The sequence below is a fragment of the Hemitrygon akajei genome, chromosome 12 (assembly GCF_048418815.1).
Source record: "Hemitrygon akajei chromosome 12, sHemAka1.3, whole genome shotgun sequence".
NCBI classification, from domain to species: domain Eukaryota; kingdom Metazoa; phylum Chordata; class Chondrichthyes; order Myliobatiformes; family Dasyatidae; genus Hemitrygon; species Hemitrygon akajei.
In genome coordinates, this window is record NC_133135.1 from 23631109 (window position 1) to 23646992 (window position 15884).

Below are 15884 nucleotides of genomic sequence, written 5' to 3' on the forward strand. Positions count from 1 at the left end.
ATTAATGCTTCTATTAGAGAAAGCAGAGAGACAGAGAGAATGAAATTAGGAAACTCTGAGAAAATTAGCTGAACATCTGTAGTATTGAATTGCAGGAATTATTTAGGTAATAGTTGTAGGGTATTTTCAAAAGCACTATAAAATCAATCGGAGTCAACGTTGTTTTATGCAAGGGAAACAGTACTTGACTAATTCATTCATCTTCCTTAAGTATAAAATGGGTAAGGTGGAAGAAAATGATTGGTTCATATTCAAGATATGGTTACTGGCCAATGTAAAGGTTCATAGTTCTGGGTGGAAGGGGAGTTGGGTGGGTGGTGGACGGGTAATACATTAGTATGATGGATGGATTGACAAACAAACTGAACAAAAACAGAAAAGGCAGGAAATGTTCAGCGGGTCAGGACACATCTGTCGCAAGAGGAACAGGGTTAACATTTCAGGTCAAAGATCCTTTGTCAGAACTGAGGTTATGGAAGGAAAAAAAAGATACTGCAGATAGAGTTATAGAGACAGCACAGAAACAGGCCCTTTGTCCCATCTAGTCCATTCCAAAACCATTTAAACTGCCAATTCCCAATGACTTGCATCTGGACAATAGCCTTCCATATACCTACGATCCATGTATCTATCCAAACATCTCTTAAATGTTGAATCGAGCTTGGTTGGATCACTAGAGCTGGCAGTTCATTCCACACTCTCACGACCCTCTGAGTGAAGAAGTTTCCCCTCATGTTCCCCTTAAACTTTTCACCTTTCACTCTTAAGACATGACCTCTGATTGTAGTCCCACCCACCCTCAGTGGAATAAGTCTGTTTGCATTTACCCTGTCTATGCTCCTCATAAATTTTCATACCTCTATCAACTACCCTCTCAATCTTCTATGTTCTAAAGACAGCCCTAACCCCTTCAATCTTTCGTCATAACACAGGTTCTCCAGACCTGGCAACATCCTTGTAGATGTTCTCCGCACCTTTTCAACCTTGTTTACATTCTTCCTTCAGACAGGTGCTTAAAACTGCACACAACACTCCAAATTAGGTCTCACCAACGTCTTATACAACCTCAACATAACATCCAATCTTCTGTAGTCAATACATTGATTTATGAAGGCCAAAGTGCCAAAAGCTTTCTTTACGACCCTAACTACCTGTGACGCCACTTTCAATGAAATACGTACTTGTATTCCCGGATCCCTTTGTTCTACCACACTCCTCAGTGCCCTACCGTTCACTGTGTAAGACCTACCCCAGTTGGTTTTATCTAAATGCAAAACGTCACACTTGTCTACATTAAAATCTATCTGATATTTTTCAGGCCATTTATTTAGCCAATTGACAGAGGATGCAATAGCCACAGCTTTACATACCGTCCTTACACATCTGGAGAAGAGGGATGCTGTTCTTGGATTACAGTTCAGCATTCAACACCATAACTCCCTCCAGCACAGAGACCTTGGCCTTCACCCTGCCTTGTACAGCTGGATCCTGGTCTTCCTGTCAGATCGCCAGCAGGGGGTAAGAGTAGGATCCCTCACCTCTGCCCCTCTGACTCCCAACACACGGTGCCCCTCAGGGCTGTGTACTAAGCCCCCTCCTTTACCCACAACTGTGTTGCAACCCACAGCTCCAATCTGCTAATTAAATTTGCTGACAACACAAAACCGATTGGCCTAATCTCAAACAATAATGAGGCAGCCTATCTCATCACCCAGAAGTTATCACCCTGACACAGTGGTGTCAAAAAAACAACCTCTCCCTCAATGTCGCAAAAACAAAGGAGCTGGTTGTGGCTTACAAGAGGAACGAAGACAGGCTAACCCCTATAGACATCAGTGGATCTGGGGTTGAGAGGGTGAATAGCTTTAAGTTCTTCAGCATAAACATCACTGAGGATCTCACCTGGTCTGTACATACCGGCTGTGTGGTGAAAAAGGCACAACAGCGCATCTTTCACCTCAGACGGTTGAAGAAGTTTGGCACAGCCCCCAAATTTTAAGAACTTTCTATAGGGGCACAATTGAGAGCATCCTGACTGGCTATATCATTGCCTGGTATGAGAACTGTACTTCCCTCAATCGCAGGACTCTGCAGAGAGTGGTGCAGACAGCCCAGCGCATCGGTAGATGTGAACTTCCCAGTATCAGGACATTTACAAAGAAAGGTGTGTAAAAAGGAACCAAAGGATCATTGGAGACCCGAGTCACCCCAACCACAAACTGTTCCAGCTGTTACCATCCGGGAAATGGTATTGCAGCATAAAGTCAGGACCAACAGGCTCCAGGACAGCTTGCTCCACCAGACCAGACCGATTAATTCACACTGTTACAACTGTATTTCTATGTTATATTGACTATCCTGCTGTACATAATATTTATTATAAATTACTATAATTACACATTTGAACAGAGACGTAACGTAAAGATGTTTACTCCTCATGTACATGAAGGATGTAAGTAATAAAGTTAATTCAATTCAGCTGATGCAGATCCCTCTGCAAGTCATGATCACACTCTTCACTGTCCACTACATCTGCAATCTTGATGCTGGAATTTGGAGCATAAAACAAATACAGGAAATCAGAGGGTCAGGCAGGAATGGGAGAGGGAAATGGATAGTCGATGCTTCCAGTTGAGACCCTTCATCTGGACCACTACCTCCAGCAGTTTGTTTTTTGCTCAAGGTTCTGGAATGGCTAAGATGAAGGGATTGACTGTACAGTCATCAAATGGTACCAAAAATGGTGGGAAAGCTCCTTATGAGCAGGGCACAAAGAGTCTGCAGTATATGGAAAAGTTAAGCAGGAAAAAAAATTCTTCAGGTAATGTGTAGAAAATGCTCAGTTGTTTACAGAGGGTTCTGAGTATTCTTCTACATGAAGCACAATTTTCAAGTACAGGTGCAGAAAGTAATTCGGAAAGCTGTGGGATCTTGGCCTTTATAGGGTGTGGGGTGTGAAAGAAGGATTGGTGAGACAGCATCTGAGGCACCAGGCTCAACCATATTCTATTTCACATCAGGATATAGTTGCAGTAGTGCGATCACTCAAGTTAGGTGTGATATTCTCCTAAGGGGTTTGTCTATTGGTGGGTTCTCCAGTGGCTGTAGAGGACCATCCAGGACTCACATAATCTGCTTTCAGTCTGGATTCCCTTAGTGGAAAATCCCTGTGCGTGACTTTTTTTAAATGCATGGGTAGCCACCACATGGGCCTTGACAGACTGGGGTCAGGGTCCAGTGGCATGGAAAACAGGATGATTGGGGATCCTTCACTGCTGCAGGCTTCCTGATATGATATTGGATCATCCTCCGCCAGCTACATACACCACTGAGGCCTCGGTTTGATCGCTCTTTATCGGGAACCTCCCTCTTGTCCTTATTGCCATGGGTGACCTTACAAGGAACTAAGAGCCAGACGGCTAATTCCAGACAGCATCGCTCTTGGGATCTCAGGAACTCACAAGCCTCACGACCACGACGAAGTGATGAGTATTGGAGCTTAGTTGCAATAGAGGTAACTTGGGGAGTGCTTACTAAGATAATTACTTTAGAGAAGAAATTGTTCCAGGAAGAAAGTTTGATCTTGCCTAGTTTGGCATATATAAAAATGAGAGCAGGTCTATCAGAGCATATGTGAAAAGGATATTTTCCCTCATGACGGAACCAACAACTCTATGGCATAGATTCAGAATGAGGGATTGTCCACTTAATACAGACTCGAGAAGGATTTCTTTCTCTCAGGAGACCAATGAGTGTTGTTCCCATTTAACTGCACTGGGGTTAAACTTTTAATGCATCTTAATGAGTGGAATATAGATGAAAGAATAAAGAAACAAATTTAAACAGAACAGGAATTACTGCATATTTAATATTTCAGTAACATTTGAGTAATATTGTAAATGTGTTGTATGAAGAAGAATTCTTTGTTGTTTATATAATTCATAATGGTTATATGTACGATATATGTGAATGGCATACGTCATCAAACCACTGCATCACACTTTCACACCTCATTTAAAGTAAAAACAAAACTAAAGTACATATTCCTGCCTCAGTGTTTTTGTTTTCAATTAGTTTTATATTTTGGAGTTACAAAACTTAACAGTGGTAGCAAGGAAGAAAAATTCCAAAAACGGCTCCTAAATGAAGCCCGACTCACATTTAAAAGAGCAGTTGAAATAACTGTATCAATGGAAACAGCAGAGACACAACTGAGTTGCAGTCAGGTGTGAAAGTGAGCGTGAACAAAATTGTTACGTCTAAATGGAAACTGGCATAGCTAAATAAATTGTGTTATTGTTGTGGCAGGGGCTCACGTACACCAGACCAATGCAGATTTAAAGGTGAAACTTGCAGAAAATGCAACAAAGTAGAACACATACGAAGAGCACGTTGGGCAGACAAAAATAAACAGACCGCAGAGGAAAGAGAAAAAGATTAAAAAGTCAAGTTGCGCTTTCAAAAAGAGGACTAATCTGCACCTACCGTGCTTTTTAAGAGACAAGGAGGGGTAATGACGGATCAGATGGAAAAATGGTAAACTTCAACAAGGCAGTGATCCCGTCACAAACCACATTACCCACAATGGAATTCATCAGTATCATTTGAACAAGAAGTTTAGAGCGAGCTAGTCCCAAACTTGAATGATCAACTCTGCTGATTTTACAGGCGCTTTTGTACGAGTTTCCTTTTCCCACCAGCTGATAATCAATGCAACCCCTTGTCTGGAAAGCCACAGGCAAAGGAAAATAAACATTGGTGCATTTTAAGTCACAGGACTTTATTACAACAATCATCATTTTTATTGTTTGGTCAATGAACTGAATCAAAGTGCATGCAAACAGGAGTAATGGCATTCCATAGTCTTATTGGATCAAGCTGGCCTCAGCAATTGGAAATAGTTGATTTTATGGGCGTAAAACTCATATACACAAATAAAAGTATCAACTGTGCTTCGTATTTCTTTTAAAAAAAGCTCATTAAAATATTTTTCTAAATGAGGGAAAGCCTTGCGTGCTCTAGTGAAGGATCACTGAAAAGCGGGAGCATTGAAGAATAGCCATTTAAAGAAAACGCATTAAATGGGGAATGCACAATAACACTGGATTCAAGCTAAGAGCTCCAAAAGGAATGTCGACGGTAGAGAGGAGTCAGGCTGCACAATCCATCTTCTTGCTGAGCTTTCTGCACAATTAAACACCATTGCACACCCTTAACCAGGGCAATTATGTAATATTTTTAATGCTTGAAATTGGAAATTTGAGTTTTGCCATGTCAAACAAGGAAATCTAGCCAGTCATTTACTGACTACGGGCTAAGCTAAAAATCTGCTTATGTCACACTAATGTCATGAGCATCTAGTTCATCAATATTCTCTACAACCGACCAACTCCGCAAGGATTTACAACTAAAATGTTTGATGTTAAAATTTCCACACACCAAAAAAACACTGAAGTAGAAACAAGACATATGGCCTGTACGTCAGATAAAGGTCTCACAGAAATAGATTCCACCATTAGATGGCTATACATACCACGTCCGGTTTAAGTTGGAATACCAGTGGGATGGAATACAACAGGGCAAATAGTGTAGAGACCACTGAAGACACCCAAGATTGACGAACTTCACGACTACGGGGAATCCGATGAACGGTAAACTGCAAAACAAGTGGAAAGAAGGATACTGCTTTTGAAAATTTTTGGCACCAGGTTTAGTGAGAAGTGTTAAGCTACTGTATAGTTGTAAGATATTCACATTACTCAGTCTAAATATATTTAACCATGATTCAGTTACAAACCCTTGCCAAGTTTGCACTGAATCACAATTAGACCAGAACATTATATTTTGGCTCATTCTAACCCATTTTGTTCCACAAGCTTACCGTAAAGATAGGATCATTATCAATGCTCTACTGATAAGATGAAAAATAGTCACATATTACAAATTTGAAAGTGAAAGGATGTTTAAGATCCTGTGGGAGGAGAAAAAATGAGAGTAATGTATTTTGTATTATACTGATAGTGGTAATAAGCTGTAACCACAGTTATATTTACAGGATGAAGGAGCTTCAAAACTATAGTGTAGGCTTTGTTTTAACCTGAATACAGGACTGTGCAAAAGTCTTAGGCACTCTAGATTTTTTTATATAGTTTCAAATAGTATGACCTCCACAGAGCTCTGATCTCAAAATCATCAGGGCTGTCTGGAATTACCTGGACAGACAGAAGCAAGCAGGACACCCAAAGCCTGCAGAATGGTGGCAACTCTCCAAGGTAGTTGGAACAGCCTACCAGCCGATTTTGTTATAAAACTGCACAATAGTGTACACAAGAGAATTGTCTCTATTTTCTCCAGTCCTGCCGAAGGGTCTTGGCCCAAAACGTCAACTGTTCTCTTTTCTATAGATGCTGCTTGGCCTGCTGAATTCCTCCAGAATTTTGTGTGTGTCATCTGAAGATTTTGCCTTGTTTGTTAAGAGAATTGCAGTTTTAAGGGCAAAGGGTGGTCACACCAAATATTGATTTAATATTTTACTGTTTACTGCTCTTTATAGTATTTTTGATATTTAGAAACTTCTCATTTTATTACTTTAAGAGCATCTCCGCTTTACAGATTTTTTTTATGTGCATAAGACTTTTGCACAGTGCTGTAACAAGGTACACCAATGCCTGGCACTAATGTCATTACGAAACCTAATAACACATTGTACTTGCACTACACTGCTTTACCTCTTTGAAAATAAAGGAGAGCTCTTTATGTATCCATCTTCATTATAGATTCAGTCTATTAGTGGCTTTCTTAATTAGTTCTCTGATGTGTTACAGTAATTCCTTGAACTAAAGGAACTGCAACCTTTTCACTCCTCTGTTTTATGTAATATTTAAAATTAATTGATTCTTGCTCATTTACACACTCAGTGGCCACATTTGCACATAGGAGGTTCTGTATAGGAGTCTTCTGCTGCTGTAGCCCACTTACTTCAAGATCTGACATGTTGTATTTTCAGAGATGCTCTTCCATACTCCACTGTTGTAAAGCATGGTTATTTGAGTTACTGTCACCTTCCTGTCAGCTTGAACCAGTCTGGCATGATTGGCTGATTAGGTATTTGCAATAACCAGGTGTACCCAATCAGTTACCAAACTGAGAGTAGGTTCACTAACACAAAACATCTCAGTATCTTCACATACATCTCATGCTATTATCACCTTATCAGAAATACTGTGTTCAGTCCCGGTCACCTCACGACAGGAAGGATGTGGATACTATAGAGAGAGTGCAGAGGAGATTTACAAGGATATTACCTGGATTGAAGAGCGTGTCTTATGAGAATAGGTTGAGTGAACTTGGCCTTTTCTCCTTGGAGTGATGAAGGATGAGAGGTGACCTGATAGAGGTGTGTAAGATGATGAGGGGCACTGATCATGTGGATAGCTGGTGGCTTTTTTTCCAGAGCTGAAATGGCTAACACGAGGGGACATAGTTTTAAGGTGCTTGGAAATAGGTACCGAGGGGATATCAGTGGTAAGTTTTTTCCACACAGAGGGAGTGGTGGGTGCGTGGAATGCAATGCTGGCGGCGGTGGTGGAAGCAGATACAATAGGGTCTTTTAAGAGCCTCTTTGACAGGTACATGGAGCTTAGAAAAATAGAGGTTATGCAGTAAGGTAATTTTTGGCAGTTTCTACAGTAGGTTACATGGTCAGCACAACATTGTGGGCCGAAGGGCCTGTGATGTGCAGTAGATTTCTACATTCTAAGGGCTTTTCTAATATTCTTTCCAATGAGTATTAGAGGTCTTTACAAATAAAAATGTATGTTCCGTTGCTAGGTCTCTTTCCTGCTACCAGATCTTAGAAAGACTCTAAGTCTTTCACTTGGTCAGCATCACCTTTTATCAGAATAGTGTCAGCATCACCTTTTATCAGAATAGTCAGAATCACCAGTGGCAACCACCATTGCCTTCCTCTTTAATTACTACCCCCTCTATTATTTCCTCTCAGGAAAGCTGTACCAAATTGCATGCAAAGACAGTGATGCATTAACAGCTCTGCTGGAGCGAAACCAATAGAAGGGTGTGCATTCAAAAGGATTAAACAAGAAGTTAGCTAATTGATGATTCATCATTAAGCTACAGGAACCGTGGAACACTTTTTCCTCAAGGCTTCTTTTAGCTCATAATACGCAACTTTCTGCTACCCCTGGGAAAGCAGGGTGATCCAGAACAGCGACCAAATGACTGACATCATTACATCTCATAAAAATCTCAAACAAATGTGAAGAAAACTGTGGATCGCTGGCAAACATTAACTCGTCCAGTATTTCATGCATAGCAGAGATCCAGCTCAGCATTCAGTCGTAAGTTTACTGTCATTTGAAAAGAAAATCTGAAATAATTGCATGACGTGCCTTATTTTAAAAAGTTTTGTTTTTTGGACAATCCAGGACTTCAGTCTCAGAATAAATCTTCACTTGGACACATGCCAGGTTGGTTCCTCCTTTCAGTGTGTTTGAAAATTCACTTTAATAATTCATCTTGTTAAGTCATTATCAATCTCAGTGGCTTAACAATGAGATCTTTGCTTACAAGTTGCACAGCAAAAAATAAATCAGACTTTCAGTATCATTATTGCCAATGTACTAACCTTGAGCGAGCAATCAGCTATGGCAATTTATTTCAATGAATAATATTTAAACACCTTTTCCATTTGCAGAGTTACATTCACTTTTGCTGAGAGCATGCCCAGCAAATGCTATTTGCTGGCACTACTCATCATAGAGTCAGTAGCCACATTATTACATACATCTGTACTCGTTATAACAAATTAGCCAATCTCGTGGCAGCAACTCAATGCATAAAAGCACGCAGACGTGGTCAAGCGGATCAGTTGCTGATCAGACCAAACATTAGAATGGGGAAGAAATGTGATTCAAGTGATTTTTCCATGGACTGATTGTTGGTGCCAGATGGGATGGTTTGAGTATTTTAGAAACTGATGATATCCTAGGATTTTTGCACAGTCTCTAGAGTTTATGGAGAATGGTGTGAAAATCCAGGGAGAGGCAGGTCTGTGCATGGAAAAACCGTGTTAATGAGGAGGTACCTAATAAATCAATATACTGTTCAGGTTTTGCCATATTGTGGGGCTTTTGGTTTACAAATTTAGTACTAGACACATTATTTATTTCTTGCAAAACATAACTAACTACTCTATGATGCTTCCATTGATTAAGCAAACAAGTACCAGGAAATGGGGCAATTAAAAAAGCAGGATTTGGTTGTCAGGATTCAAGATGAAAGCCACAGTAGTAAGGTCTCTGGCTCTGTGACTTAGAAGGGAAGGCAGAGGGAAGAGGAGTGCAGTAGGGAAAGGAGATTAATTCATTGGTTAGAGGAACAGACAGGAGGTTCTGTGAACAAGAGTGAGATTCCCAATTGGTATGTTGCCTCCCAGGTTGTCAATGTTAGGGACATCTCAGATCAAGTCTATGGGGGAGTGTGAGCAGCCAGAGGTCATGGTCCATGTCGGTACCAATGACAAGGGCAAGGAGAACATCAAGGTCCTGCAAAGTGACCTCTTGGGAGTTAGGTGCCATTCAAGGACAGGACTTCCAGAATAGCAACCTCAAGACTGTTACTCATGCTAGTAGGCTAGAAACAGTTCAATACAGTTTAACTCTTGTCTCTAGGTCATTCATCTCGTCATTTTGATTACTAGCCCAGTTACACAAAACCACCTCTCATTTATTTTCCCCACAACTACTCCACTAGCTGCCTTGGCACTCTGGTTCCCAGCCCCTACAACATCAGTTTAAAGCCCTGGAGCAGCACTAGCAAACCTCCCTAAAAGGATATTGGTCCCCACCCCCCAATTCACTTGCAAACTATTCCAATTGTACCAGTCCCACCTTCCTATTTAAACCATCTCTCCTTTCACTTTAAAACTACGCCCTCCAAGTATTCAACATTTCCACCCTGGGGAAAAAACTCTGCCTTACTGCCTTTTCTGTGCTGCTGCAGTTTTATAAACTTCTATGCAGAAGAGCAAGAAAGACCATTCGGAGTTTTGGGCAATCTGTTAACCATTAACTGATTACACGGTTGCTACCGTAGTGCTGTTTGTGGCAGTTTGCTGTACACAAATAAGTTTTCCTTACACAAAAGAGGTGATTTTGCTTCAAAAGCTTCTTTTCTGACTATAGTGCCCTTTAGGATATTTGGATTTTGTGACAATCGTTACAGAACCAAATTTATAATAAGAATTGATTAAACCTCTCACATGGCGATTGTAATCTTCCCCTTCAGTAAACACATTGCTGTTTCAACACTAGACTACTGAGAAAGATTATAACCCGTTCCAATTATTAATGTGGAATTAAGAATTTCTTATGGGAATATAAATAAGGACAGAAAGCACAATTTTAAAATGAGTAACGTCTTCACAAGCTCTGATTGAATTATCCCTGCCTCTAATCCTGCCTAAACTGAAGCAAACACTTACTTGACACTGTGTGCACATCTGTGTGTTATGACTTGGAAAATATATCACATAAATATGCCAATAATACATTTAAAAAAGATTAAAATGCATAGACTGGAAGGCAGCCCACATATATTTAAAACCACTCCACAACAGTTGATAAGTTCATGAAAGCAGGCATGTTTGGCATGGTTCAAAGCAAATTGCTGAACTCTCAATACTCCAGGAGTAACATTGTTAACTCCTCAACTTCCTTTTCATTTTTGAAAGGAAAAAAACAATTTGATTCTTTTGACTAAAGCGAGTTTGGGATAAGAAAATGCAATTCCATTTTACATTTGGCTGAATTAACTTCAACCATCCTCAAGAAGGCAACACACAAAATGTTGGAGGAACTCAGCAGCAGGAAAAGAAGATGAGAACTCAGTGGAAGAAGGTGGGGAGAGGGGAGAGCAAAGTACAAGGTGGTAGGTGACAGGTGAACCCTGGAGGGGGAGGGAGGGATGAAATAAAGAGCTGGGAAGTCGATTTCTGAAAGAGATAAAGGGCCGGTGAAGGGAAATCTGACAGGAGAGGATTGAAGACCATGGAAGAAAGGCAAAGAGGAGGTGCTCTTTGTGGGAGATGATGGGCAGGTAAGGAGATAAAGTGAGAGAGGGAGACAGGAATGAGGAATGGTGGGGGGTGGCAAATTAGCAGAAGTTCGAGAAATTGATGTTTATGCTATCAGGTTGGAGGATACCCAGACAGAATATGAGGTGTTGCTCCTCCATCCTCAAGAAATTAAACAAGGCCTACTGGCCCAAGAAGCAGCGCGCACACATGCACACACACTTGACCTTCTGTACTCTGATGCACAGGAAACTGAAGCCAAGTGTGTTTTTTTTTTGATGAAGAAAGATTAGAACACAAGGATAACTAACTTGGATTGCAGAGTCCTTGTATAAAGTTTAGGCTTGGTCCTGACCTGCTCCAAACAGGAAAAGGGAATACAATGATCTGATTTCTAGTGGATGTTCTATGAATAAACTCATGGCCACAATCAAGAGCAAAGGACACAAACAAATATGCTTCCAATTCCACTTTCCCTGACTATTCCTTCATTTCAATTCACACAGCACCCGGATTATGTTTCTGCACAGTCCCCACATTGTTCTCCACCAGCAGACATCTCAAAGTCAAAGTCAAGTAAATTTATTATCAAAATATGTATGTGTCGCCTTGAGATAATTTCCTTCCATACATTTGCCAGAACATAAAGAAATACAATAGAACTTTTGAAAAACTATACATAAACCAAGTGTTGACTAACAACCAATGTGGAAAAGAAGACAAACTGTGCAAATAAAATAAATAAAGAATACTGAGAACATGAGTTAAAGAGTCCTGGAAAATGACTTTAGATTGTGGTAACAGTTCAGAGTTGAGATGAGTGAAGTTATCCATGCCCCTTCAAGAGTCTGTTGGTGTTAGGGTAATAAATGTTCTTGAACCTGGTGGTGTTCTAATAAGGCTCTTGTACCTCTAGCCCAACTGAATCCAACATTTCTACAGTAGACATTAAAAGATGGAATCCTTCAATCCCTACATAGAAACAGCTCATAATATACTGTTTGATTTGCTGAAGATTTCAGTCATGGAGTGCGTGGTGATAGATCCAGGTCTGACCTGAGTATTAGTAACACTTGAATTACAGGTGAGGGTTTTGTTACTAGAAGATGAACTCTATTGCAGTTTTCTGTAATGTGAAGTCCGTCATTTGGACACAAGTCAAGAAAGTCTCAACCTTTTAGGAACAGCTTCTTTCCCTCCACCATCAGATTTCTGAATAGTCCATTAACATTACCTGACTATTCCTTTTTTGCACTTTTTCTTTTTTAATGTAACTTATAGTATACACTTTATTAGATATAGTGGCCACTTCATTAGATACATTTATGCATCAGTTCGATAATGCAAATAACTAATCAACCAATCATGTGGCAGCTTCTCAATACGTAAAAGCACACAGACGTGGTCGACAGGTTCAGTTGGTGTTCAGACCAAACATCAGAATGGGGAAGAAACGTGATCTAAGTAACTTTGACTGTGGAATGACTGTTGGCTCCAGATGGGGTGGTTTGATAATCTCAAAAACCACTGCTTGCCTGACAATTCCACGTACGACAGTCTCTGGAGTTTAAAGAGAATGGTGCAAAAACAGAAAACATCCAATGAGTGGCAGTTATGTGGACAAAAACGCCTTGTTGGTGAGAGAGTTTAGAGGAGAATGGCCAGATTAGTTCAAGGTGACAGGAAGGCGACAGTAACTCAATTAATCATATGTTCCAACAATGGTGTGTGGAAGAGCATCTCTGCTGAAAACTACGCTGGGTTCCACTGCTGTACCTAATAAAGTGGCCAACAAATATAGCAACTTATAGTAACTATAGTAATATTTTCTATTTTACACTTTACCAATTGAACTGAACTGACTTTATTATTTCCATCCTTAATATATGAGAGGTAAAAATCTTTATGTTACATCTGTCTAAATGTGCAATGTGCAATTTATAGTAATTTATAATAAACAGTATATACAACACGACAGTTAATATAACATAGAAATACAGTTGTATCAGCATGAATTAATCAGCCTGATGGCCTGGTGGAAGAAGCTGTCCCAGAGCCTGTTGGTCCTGGCTTTTATGCTGCGGTACCGTTTCCCATATGGTAGCAGCTGGAACAGTTTGTGGTTAGGGTGACTCGGGTCCCCAATGATTCTACGGGCCCTTTTTACACACCTGTCTTTGTAAATGTCCTGAATAGTGGGAAGTTCACACCAGTGATGCAGCCGGATAAGATACTCTCAATTGTGCCCCTGTAGAAAGTCCTTAGGATTAGGATTTGTTATGTTTTGTAACTCCAAAACTAATCAAAAGTAAAACATGGGACAATCATCAATAAACTTGTGTACTTCATTTATTACTTTTGGCAAGGTGCACACTTATGACGTGGTGCATGATACCGTATGCCATTCACATATATTTACGTATAACCCATAATTAATTTTACAAAGAACACTTAATCAAATAATATATTTTCAATACTGCTCAAATATTAAATACACAACACTACTGCCACAAGATATGTCAGTAAGAATAAACCTGATTCTTTTTTCCACATAAATTCTATGCGAGTGAATTTTACTCCAGAAGTAAACTTTTGGGGTATTTATTAATTTGTGAACTCTGCAAAGACAAATTTATGCAACCCACATGGCTGTAAAATGGGGGGGGGGGGGGGTTGCCTGTATTTTGTTCAGTCAGGCTCTTGATCAGCACTCTTCAATTGAGTACTGTACACAATAGAAAGTTTCCACAACTGCCTCCTCTCCATCCATCTTTCTCTAACAGACTTATACAGACTTGCATTGCTAGTGCAGCTTTCCCACTGCATTCCAGTTTACATCGGTGAAGCACACTTAGAACGTAATCACAGTTGACAAGAGGAAATACGACAGCAATAATAATAACAACATGAGGAGTTTATTTTCTTCTGATGTTGACTAAGGGATAAATATTCATCGTGACACTGGTGAGAACACATGCTTTTGGTCAGATTAGCATCAAGGAATCTCTTACATCCAGAAGAAGGCAAGATCTGAGAAAATTCCTCATTAGGAAGACATCTACTTTGACAGTATAAACTTCATCAGGATACAGTGTGGGACTGTCAACCCAGAACTGTGCTCATGTTTCTACAGTGGAACTTGAATTCATAACCTTATACAGCTCTAACAGTACACACCATAAGCTTACCTTTTGAATATCAAGTTGTTTTTTTTTAACAAAATTGCCCATCACTTATGAAAGAGTTTGGCTCATACGAACAACAACAAGCTTCAAATTTCAAGTTCAACCCATCTACATCGGTGGTGTGCAGGTGGAACAGGTCAAAAGCTTTAAGTTCCTCAGGGTGAATATCACAAATGACCTGACTTGGTCTAACCAAGCAGAGTCCACTGCCAAGAAGGCCCACCAGCGCCTTTACTTCCTGAGAAAGCTGAAGAAATTTGGCCTGTCCCCTAAAGCCCTCACTAATTTTTATAGGTACACTGTAGAAAGCATTCTTCTAGGGTGCATCACAACCTGGTATGGAAGTTGTCCTGTCCGAGACAGGAAGAAGCTGCAGAAGATCGTGAACATAGCCCAGCACAGCGCACAAACCAATCTTCCACCCTTGGACTCACTTTACACTGCACGCTGTCGGAACAGTGCTGCCAGGATAATCAAGGACATGACCCACCCAGCCAACACACTTCTTGCCCCTCTTCCCTCCGGAAGAAGGTTCAGGAGCTTGAAGATTCATACGGGCAGATTTGGGAACAGCTTCTTTCCAACTGTGATAAGACTGCTGAACGGATCCTGACCCGGATCTGGGCCGTACCTTCCAAATATCCGGACCTGACTTGCACTACCTTACTTTCCCTTTTCTATTTTCTAATTATGATTTATAATTTAAATTTTTATTATATTTACTTCGATTTGTACTTCAGGGAGCGCAAAGCGCAGAATCAAATATCGATGTGATGATTGTATGCTCTAGTATCTATTGTTTGGTGACAATAAAGTAAAGTAAATTCAAGTTTAAATGTCATTCAACCATACGCCTGTATACAGCAAATGAAATATTGTTCCTCCAGGGCCATACAGTTACAAAGCACATACAGTCACAAAATAATATTAACACAAGTCCCTAAGTGACATGGCCTGAAGATTGATGGTGCATGGGATGTTGTCCTGGAGCCACGTTTCTGTAAGAACAAGCATGCAGTAGTTCCTTATCTCTCACTGGGTCAAAGGCAATCCAGTTTATCTTCCAAGGAGCAAACACTGGGAGAGCAGCACCAACAGGAGAGCTGGCCTACACGGGCCAGCACCAACCCAGCAATGTTTCATGTTATTACAAAGCATTCGCACGTTAGACTTCTTTCTCCTGATATTATTCTGCACTTATTGCAAAAAACTACAGCAACTGTCCAATATCAACAGTCTAAACTTAATCAGAATCAGCATCAAACTTAGTAGCAAATAAAATGATTCAACAGAAACAAAAATAGCAACCAACCCTTTAATGTAACATTTGAACTACATAGAAAAACAACTCCAAGAATGTTAAATTTTCCCTCTGATTATTTGATAACATCTAGCCCAAACTTCCCACAGATCTCTTCCTTAGAATCTCAATTTGGGAATTGGCAACCAAGAAAGAAAGGAGTGATTCGGGAAATCTTATACCCATTGTACCAGTCTTTAGGGACTCCAAAGCAGATCATAAAACACAAAGGCCACCAACCTTTGTCTTCAAAGGCAGACAATTATGCTATCATTCAACTTAATTATTTGATCATTTTGATTGCTTT

The 15884-nt window shown here is 40.2% G+C and overlaps 2 protein-coding genes across 4 annotated transcripts in view; one reads left to right on the forward strand and one right to left on the reverse strand.

The window, feature by feature from the left end:
* The window catches only part of tlcd4a (TLC domain containing 4a), a 204468-nt gene that overhangs the window by 88951 nt on the left and 99633 nt on the right, over positions 1-15884 (forward strand). The window lies entirely within an intron of this gene.
* alg14 (ALG14 UDP-N-acetylglucosaminyltransferase subunit) overlaps positions 1-15884 on the reverse strand; it is a 107016-nt gene that overhangs the window by 74483 nt on the left and 16649 nt on the right. For 2 of the 3 annotated variants that reach the window (XM_073062732.1, XM_073062734.1), the window contains exon 3: positions 5534-5656. The exons of the other annotated variant lie outside the window; for it this stretch is intronic. In XM_073062732.1, the coding sequence (XP_072918833.1) occupies positions 5534-5656 (123 nt within the window). The remainder of the gene's footprint in view (positions 1-5533; positions 5657-15884) is intronic. 3 annotated transcript variants of the gene reach the window in all.